Here is a 9,470-nt window from a genome sequence, read left to right as displayed (position 1 = left end):
GCAAAAGCACAAAATAATGTTTAATAAAAGTTGGGTGTGAACATTTCAATAAAATACAAGACTAGAAAGTATATTTTGTGCAGTTTGTCAAGGTAGTTCATATAAATGACTTGAGGAATATGTGCTAAATATATGAATATGTCTAAGACTTCCAAATCTTGGATGCAAAAATACAGAGGGCTGTACTCCACATTTTGTGTGTTTGGCTTGGGGTACACTATACAATCCAGTGCTGCATGGTTTACGATTATAGTACACAGCATGGCACATAATCAGCCAGGCACTTGTGGTTTATTGGGGAAATGCTTGAAAAGCTTGAACATCTTTCTTCAGTTAAAAAAAAAAAAAAAAAGACTTTTTCTACTTGAAGCAAACATTCTCACAAAATTATTGACCAGAGTATGAATTGTAACCCAAAGACTTTTTTTGTTTTGATGTCAAGGAGAATTATATAAATTTCACCATTTTAGTGAGAGTGAGTGGCTTATTGTTGGTCCGCTGCAAAAACTAACATGAACCTCTTGCAGCTCCTGAGAAAAACCTAGGGATTTGCAAATTCAGTATGGTCTTCTACATACCTAGGAAGGTACAAAATAATGAAACAAAGTTGCCCCTTCCAAAACTCTGCATTTAAACACTTTGCATTGTTCCAGTCTGTTGACACATGCAGCCAGAGCAAATGTGATTAAACGTATGCTGACTTTCTAAGTTTGGAATTAGTTCACCTTTTCATTTAAACAACATCTAACCCAGACATGTTTGACTGAAGAGTATCGTTGTCTTCATTGCTCAATGATGAATTTGATGGCTCTCTCAAAAGTTGGTTTACTTTGAGGCATAAACTTTTAGTTTTTACTGACATACTCTCATGTACATGACAACGCATGATGGTGTAGCTCTTTCTGTAGCTCAGTATCCTCTTTTTTTTTTTTTTTTTTCCTCAGTGTTAAATAACACTCAAGCATCTACAAACTATATGTCATTCCAGGTGTTTTTTTGGCATTACAAAGACTCTTTCATAATCCAACTGCAACCTTAAGCAAAACACAGTCAGGGAGTCACTGAGGTCAAATCTGCAGAACACTCCTGGACACATGAGACCCTAGCATTATGTAAAATTCTTGTCCAATGGGAGAGATGCTGAAACGATCTGTTTGGCGTCTCTCTGGGGTGGGTTGCGAAATGTTGCATGGGGCAGGAGTATATATAAGCCCAACCTCAAAGTATGCAGCCTTAGCAAAGCAGTCATTTTTCAAAAGGAATCATCAAGGTATGCTTTCAGAGCAATGGAAAAGCAGTCTTGCAATTTTCTCAGACTACTTTACATTTTAAACTTTTTTTTTGGGGGGGGGGTGTAGATGAAAAGGAAAGAATGAAAATGGAAAAAAAATAACACTCTGAAATACATCCTTTTAATTGTATTTTATAGAAAGGTTGTTTTTTTGGGGGGGTTTTTTGTAGTTTTTTTTCTAATGATTTGTGATACTGTTTTACAGATCCACTGCAGACCGCAGCATGCTTCGGTTCTTTGTCGCGTTTTGTGTCCTGGCAACATGCTGGGCACAGGATTGTCTTGTGCAGAACATCCAAGTAAAACAGGATTTCGACAGAAACAGAGTAAGTGGGCAATTTTATTGAAGAATGCACTTACCGTCTTTCTCCTGTTTGAGTTCATTTGTGCTGTTACACTTAAGCTCTATTCTTATCTCACAGTACCAAGGAACATGGTATGCTGTAGCCAAAAAAGACCCTGTTGGACTCTTCCTTCTGGATAACATTGTTGCGAGTTTCAAAGTGGAGGATGATGGTAAAATGACTGCTACTGCTGTTGGTAGAGTAATCATCTTGAAGTAAGTTCAATATGAAGCTTAAAAATAAAAGATGACTTAATGTTACTTTTACAGTTGCAAACAAAACGTTTTGCTCCTAGTTTATAACACTTTCTCATCACCTTCTCCTTAGCAACTGGGAGACATGCGCTAACATGTTCGCCACTTTTGAGGAAACTCCAGATCCCGCAAAATTCAAAATGAGATACTGGGGTGCTGCCTCCTATCTGCAGACTGGATGTTAGTGAAAATTTTTACTTTATTATAACATACATACAATTAAAACATCATTTTAGCTTTGGTGAAACTTTGGACATTGAACTGAGAGAGAAAATAATCTCTGGTTTTAAAGGTACTGAAATTCTTTCACATTAGATAAGAGGTCTGTTAATGCCAAACCTTTGAGTCCACAATTTGCTCATCACATTGTCCTGTCGGTGACCCCCACACAGATGACGACCACTGGGTCATTGACACTGACTATGACAACTACGCCATCCACTACTCCTGCAGAGAGGTTGACCTTGACGGTACTTGTCTGGATGGCTACTCTTTCATCTTCTCCCGCCACCCAACCGGCCTGAGGCCCGAGGACCAGAAAATTGTGACCCAGAAGAAACAGGACATCTGCTTCCTTGGCAAATACAGACGTGTAGTACACAATGGTAAGATGTTATTTTTGCGTTGTAATGACACTAAAACTTTGATCACTGTCCAGGGCAAGCCACTTATAACAAAGGACACTTTGCAAGGTTCTGTACTTTTCAACTATTTCATTTCTGGACTATTCATTAAATTAGATTTTATTAAAGATATTAATGTAATCACTTTTGCAGAAATGGAAAGTAACTTGGTATTTTGCTTCAATTCTGCAGGGTTCTGTGATGCTTGAAGCTGCTCTACAGATTTCCAGAGGGTATAGAAGTTACCATGCAAAAATTTCTAACACATCTGTAAATAGAAATACACACACAGTTCAAAAACAACTCTATACCAGTAACACGGAGGGTACAAGCCTTTTTGTAAAGGTGTAATTAAAAATCTTCCCTGCAGCTAACTAAACAATGGGTAAATGACAATGAATGTATATTCACAATGTATCAAGCCTTCATTCTGTAATCACAGTCACTTTTAAATAAAATAAACTATTCTCATTAAACCACTGGTGAGCTCATTTTAATCATGTTTTGAGGAAGTCATGATGTTATGCTGATGACAAGTTGGTCACTAAATCAATCACTAAAATCAAAGTTTTTTTGTTGAGGACACGTTGACCCAACCACATCACTTAGGCTATTGTTGGCAGGACAGTTGATTGACTGTTTTAATTATTGTGAAACTCTGTAGAACAAACTCTGCAATCATGTCAACACTGATAACACATGTAGAAATGACATAGAAACAGGGGCAAGGGGACACAAATGATCAGATCACTAGAACGTTATCTATAAACTAGCTCACTATTCAGTTAAATCCCCCCAGGTACATTCCCTGAATCAAGATATCCTTCACTTCTTTCTCCCCTTGCCACCGAAGCTTTGCTAATCCTTTCGCTTTAAATAGCCTAATGCAAGGATTTACTCATGCAATCTAATTCAAGTCAGTTCTGCTTTGCACAGTCAGGACTTTCCAATGGAAGTAAACCTTTTCCCGCACACTTAACAATTCAAAACAGATGTGAGGATACAGCAGGAGGCAAAAAGTATGGACGCTATATTGAGAAACATGACATACATTTTTCATAATCATTTAATTCAAAATAAGCTCTTTGTGACAATGGAAAAAAAAAAAAAAAAAGTATTTATTCACCTGAGGAAAAGGAAATGAAAACAAATAACAAACCGAAGTTACATGTATCCCTAAATTAAAATATTTAAATATGAAAATTCAATCTCCACTTAAAAATATTCTGAAGAAAAAAAAATCGCTCTAAAATGAAAAAAAAAACAAAGACTTCTGAGTTACTTAAAAAAATCTATCACTGAGGAGGGAGATTGGAGTTTCCTTTGGAATGGTACACACTGTCCCTTTATTCAACATAAACATTTACAATTTGATAAAAATACAACGTAAACTTTAGTAATCAGCAGTAATGAGCGGAGTACAATAGCAGTACAGAGTACAAGCTCAAATACACCGTCAAAATGTCTGTAAAAGAGCAAAAAAATATATATATATATATAAAACACAAAAACAAACAGCAGACTTGATTAAATTAAAAGGGATCCTCTCTCTTCAGGGCGTTTTATTTTTTTTTTTAAGCAAAACAGTAGTCAATATGAGCCAGGAGCTCCCTGTGCTGGCTTGTGGGATAAGGGGCCCTGCACTTTGGACACTCCAGGAAACTCTCATCCAGCAGGTTAGGCGTTTTGGACGGGGATGTTGCAGGCAACATGACATCTGTAATTGTCATTCGCTCCGTCTCCAGCCTGTCATAGGAACTTGGCTCAGAGAACCGGGACTCTCGCTGCTGCCGCTGTGAGCAAACACAAAATCAGTCGCTCCGAATCATGAAGGCCAAGGCCATTAATCAGAAAAAGAAACTAAAAAAACAACAAAAAAAAAGAGAGAGATAAGCTTCATTATAAAAAAAAAAAAAAAAACAGATTTCCCACTTACTGTAGACTCCAGGCGCGTGATCTGATCTCTGGCCTTGCGAAGCTCCTTCAACACTTTATGCAGCTGCTGCTGTAAACTCTGACGGTCAAGCTTTTCGTTCTCAAAATCTTTGGCGGACAATTTGATCTGTGCAAAGAGGCAGACAGAAAGAAACAAAACTGCCTCACGATTCTGCTTGTTTGTTTCATCCGAGGGGGTTTATAACAGTAGGAGAGTGAATACCTGTTGCTCCAGTACAGCGATTCGTTTCTGCTCTTCGTGCTGGTTCAGTAGGGATTTTTGCAAGAGATTCACCTTTCAGGGCAAGACAACATACCCAGAAATTAGGCACACAATCAACCCACAACACAAAATAACTGACAAACACAAAGGCAGACCTCATCCACCAAACAGAAAGTAGATGGCCCTGGTTATAGAGGGTTCCCAGCTCTCATGTTTTAATCATTCACGAATTAATACATCATTCGTGCCAAAATCAACGCAGTTTCCAAAACACTGATACTAAGTATTTCACGATGACAACTAACAGGCGGGCCAACGGCATGACATTTAATTGCTTCCTTTAGTCAGAGCAGATGTAAAAAAAAAAAAAAAAACCAAAAACACAGAGGTTTGCAGGGGTCGCTGTTATACCTGCAACAGCAGCTCAGCAGTCCTCTTCCTCTCCTCCTCCAGCCTGTTGTCTGCGCTTTCCAGTTCGGCCTGGAGCCTCTGCGCCCGGTCGGACCCGCACTTCCTCTCCTCGCTCAGCGCCTGCCTGCTGTTCTGCCTCTCGGCCTGGAGCTGCCCCTGAGCTTCGGCCACCTCCCTGCAGCGCTCCTCCAGCTTGGCCCTCATCTCGGCCAGCTCTGCCTGCACCCGGCCCAACTGGGCCCGCTCCGCCTCCAGCTCCTTCTTGGCCGTCAGGAGAAGTTTGTCGTAGTGCTCCTGCGTGGCTACGGAGGACTTCTCTGCGATGATGACACATCAAAGACAAGAAGTTCCATGCATCACGTAACAAGACGTTATCGTTTTTCATCTGAGCGTTGCCATTGCGCATGGTCAATATCGGCACGCGCTCCAATTTCGCAGAACTGTTGGCAGTATAAGATCAAAGAATTTAGTTCTAAACAATTAATTACTGCAAATACAAATGTGAGATTGACACAGGCGACGTTGATGTGTGTCTGAGGGTAGTTTAAGAATTAATAACAGTAACGTTCTAGTGACAATGACTAAGGTATACATTTATAAAATGGATTCACAGCAGCATGAGCAAGCAAAATAAAATCACACTGTAAATAAAATCACTGTGTAAACAAAAGTAGTCTTCAAAGCAAAGGAGCATCATGAAACTTGATCAAACTCAGAAAACTCAAGTTCAATGAAGTCAGCAGGAAAGGGAATCGTACTGTTAACAAGTGATGTTTGCTTTTGCTGTTGTCTGGTTATATGCCTTTGCAACACAAATTCCTTTCAAATATTACTTATGCCTTTTATCATCAATCAAACCCGCGCACATCTGCAGCAGAAGACACAGTTTACATCACAGCAATTAGTCGACCGAATCAACGCTGCTGATTTTTGTTTTAGCCACTACACCAGTTAGCAGATACCAGATTGAATTTTGACTGTATGTTGGATTAAGTTAAAAAGCAATGTTTCCCCTTTATGTTCTTGCCAACAATACAATACAATGCAAATCATAGAGACAGACTTTAAGTGAATGATGATAAGTCCACTACCCCCCCCCCCCCCCCCCCCGCACTTCCCCAATTTCATCTTGTTGCGTACAAAACTTCTCAAGATTTTTTTTTTTTACCCTCTGAATTGCTTTCTTTGTGCTGTTTTTGGAGTGCTTGGTTGGCTTGGTTTAACTGCCTCTCCAGTTCCGCAGTTCTGGCCAGGATGCCCTTAACATAGGCCTCTCGCTGCTGGTCATAAACAAGCCAGTGCTGGTTCTTCTCCAGTGCCTTTGCATAACCACACAGGCGGAAAATACATGTCAGGAGAGTGCTTTTCAAAGAGGGGCTGGGAAACACAGCACACAGAGAAACAGGCTTCGTTCGCAGGAATTAACATAGGACGAATAAAATTTTTGACTCACATCTCGCAGTTGTTCCTGGACCACTGCAACATCGCCGGAGGGGACCTGGTTTTATTTAAAAAAAAGAAAAAAGAAAAAGAAAAGAAAAAAAAAAACACTAGTGCTAACACATGACTGCAAGCAGGAAAAACTTCATTTTTAAAATATCTAGAAATGAATTTACCAGTGTATACGTTGGGGTTTTTTTTTCAAATGCTGATGGCAAAAACAAAATACTTAATTGGATTTAACGGTAAGGCGCCTTTTATGATGTGGCGAAATATGGAGCGTGATATTTAAATGGCTTTAAAGGCCAAGACCACAAGGTTTCTCGTGCAATTAATGTCTTCAGGGTTTCAGCTAGTTACTGGGATCCAGATGAGTAGTAAATCATATTCGTCCCAGTTAACAGCGTCTGAGCCTGAAGTAGGGTCTTTGACCTATCCTTGCAAAGACCCAACCAACTCTTAATAATATCAACACGAGCCTAGGATGTCACCGTCTGATCCTTGGAAAGACCTGTCAAACTGATCATATCGGCCTAACAAAGTAGAAAGGAGAGTTGATCCATATTAAGACTTATTGATCTTCTCAGACGGTTAACTCCAACACAAGATGAACGGGCCTACCATCATAAGCCTGTCAACTGTCCCAGAAGGTTAACTCATAGCCTAATTGGTTAGAAACATTCTTAGCATAATTCTAAGCAAAGGATATGTTGGGCTGTTTTCCTCTGTAGGCAGAACTTCGGCTAACTGTAGTTAAGAGATGTATGGAAATGGAAGACAGTCCCTCTAATCTCTTGCCCTCAATTTCAATTTCATCGACATCGAAAGTCAAAATAGAACTTAAAAGCATCTGTTCATTCAGATTAATTCGCTGTTGAATCATGATAAAGACATAGAGATGCCACTGATCAAATTCATTAATGTTCCAGCTGTAAAAATGTATCTGAATTTTTGTTCTATCGAGACCTTTAAAGTGATCTTATCAATTAAAAAAATGGTACGAGGGCAGATGTACAGTTTTAGAATAGGTTTGGGATTTAGGTTTGGGATGTTTCTTAGTTTACACTTTTGTCCACGAAAACAATACAGACAGCAGAGCGTTTCCATAATACGCATATAAAGGGAAATTAGATTCTAATAACCTGATTATAAGAAACACCATACTTGCAAAATTCCACATTAGTTGAAAGAGCACAAATTAGCACTGGTGTACCTTTGTAAATGCTGCCATCTAGTGGACGAGCATAAAACTAATCCAAAGAATCAAAGCACAACTATGAGCAATTTTCATTCATAGCACACATTGATCATCTTCCATCTGCTTGTTGATCACTCTCTTACTTCCTTAAACTTTTCCTGCACTTGTATCTGTAATAATCCTGAATTTAGAGGTGGCGGTTACGCAGCGGACACCTCCTTAATGGCTACATGCTCGGTTTGTATTCTGCCCCTCTTGGAAATCGCCTTGGACAAAAGCGTCTGTTAAATTAATAAATTTAATGTAATGCAAAGCACCACTCTCTCTCTCTCTCTCTCTCACCTGTAACTTTGGGTCCCGTTTTTCAAGTGCTTGACATCTCTCAGTGACAGCAACCAACTTGTTTTTCAAGTTCTCCGTCTCCTGTGAGAGAGACTGAAACTGTTTCTCTCGCTGCTCTGCCTCCTTTCTCTTTTGATCCAGCTGAGACTGCAGTGAGGCGACCACCTCCCCTCCCGCTGCACGCACCTGCTGTCTCAGGGTGCCTATTTCCTGGTCCTTGGCCAGCAACTGCTGAGAATTTTTTTCCCTCAGTGTCTCTAGTGCCAGAATTCTCTGTGCCGAAAAAAAAGAGATGAATTGGTGAACTGTCAAATGAAAACGTGTTATGATAGGCTATATTAGACTTTGTGATCTTTTTTTTCTTTTGATGGATGAATGGCGGGTGACAGCTGTTTACCCCCTCCCTAATCCCCATGCCCTATGTATAGTAGAAGTAATTGATGTTCATGATTTTTTCCTGAATACAGAAAACAACCAGACTCTGACCCTACATCGTAAACATTACAGAAAATTCAAAAGTTCCGTAAGATAACTGTAGTTATTTTTGTTAATGGTTAACTAAACTATAGTCAATACCAACGTTTCCCAATTCAGTGAATTTATGAAATTCTGTGAAAATAAAGGTATAAAACAATTGCTCTTACCTCCAAAAGCTTAGCTTTGTCCGAATCTGGGTGTTTTCCGTTTCGCTTAGACATCTCATCCAATGATCTTTTCAAATGTGCATTCTCCTTTTTGAGTTTTTCAAGCTCCGCTTCAAGAGACTTAGAGCCATTGCTTTTAAAACCCAGCTTATTAACAATCGTTTCTTTGGTGCCTCTTGTTGCCATTTCTGGAGCGTCACTGGAGTGTTTCTGGAGAGGGAAAACAGCGAAATTTCATTCAATAAAACCTAAGTGAACTTACTGTACGACTTCGAACTATCGAAAACGATGTATCTGTCTCTTTCTAGTGTAAAAAAATTCTTATGAGTCTGAAACAATACTCACAATGGAAAAGAAATTGTTATTCCACTATATTTACTGCATGACGTGAGCACTTAGCGGCACGCCAACAATCTCAAACGGTCTTGGCCTGTTTCCGTGTTGAAAACAAGTTTGAATACGGCGCGTCTTACGTCATATCCGGGCGAAGAATTCAGAAGAAAAAAGTCTCCTTTTTTAAATTTTCTGCACTAATTACTTACTGCAAAATAAGTAAATAGATAAATAAATAAATGAATAAACAAATAAATAAATAAAATTTCCCAAGCCTCTCTCAATTTGAAGCGTTGGTAGCTTACTTTATGTACCCGTTGGGGATATTTATTTATTTACTTATTTATTCTTTAAATATTATTATCATTTGTGTTAGTGCAGGACTTTGTTACATTGTTACATTTTCTACTAAATAAAGAGGATTTTTGAAGT

At 39.1% G+C, this 9,470-nt stretch overlaps 2 protein-coding genes across 2 annotated transcripts; one reads left to right on the top strand and one right to left on the bottom strand.

Annotated features, from left to right (window-relative positions):
* Nucleotides 1–1,199: 1,199 nt before the first annotated feature.
* On the top strand, nt 1,200–2,991 carry rbp4 (retinol binding protein 4, plasma). The gene is made up of 6 exons (XM_030773089.1): nt 1,200–1,270; nt 1,497–1,617; nt 1,714–1,850; nt 1,963–2,069; nt 2,282–2,494; nt 2,705–2,991. The coding sequence occupies exons 2-6, from the start codon at nt 1,516–1,518 to the stop codon at nt 2,719–2,721; spliced, it is 576 nt and encodes a 191-aa protein (XP_030628949.1). The 5' UTR covers nt 1,200–1,270; nt 1,497–1,515; the 3' UTR covers nt 2,722–2,991.
* Nucleotides 2,992–4,086: 1,095 nt separating this feature from the next.
* On the bottom strand, nt 4,087–8,891 carry cep55l (centrosomal protein 55 like). Its single transcript, XM_030775948.1, has 8 exons — nt 8,706–8,891; nt 8,062–8,334; nt 6,535–6,579; nt 6,250–6,400; nt 5,082–5,398; nt 4,671–4,742; nt 4,449–4,574; nt 4,087–4,305 (listed from the first exon to the last, which is right to left on the bottom strand). Exons 1-8 carry the CDS (start codon nt 8,889–8,891, stop codon nt 4,087–4,089), a joined length of 1,389 nt encoding a protein of 462 aa, XP_030631808.1.
* Nucleotides 8,892–9,470: the final 579 nt, after the last annotated feature.

Source organism: Chanos chanos, chromosome 5 (genome assembly GCF_902362185.1).
Source record: "Chanos chanos chromosome 5, fChaCha1.1, whole genome shotgun sequence".
Lineage (NCBI taxonomy): Eukaryota > Metazoa > Chordata > Actinopteri > Gonorynchiformes > Chanidae > Chanos > Chanos chanos.
The sequence above is the reverse complement of the archived record's forward strand: the minus strand, read 5'-3'. Positions and strand labels throughout refer to the sequence as shown.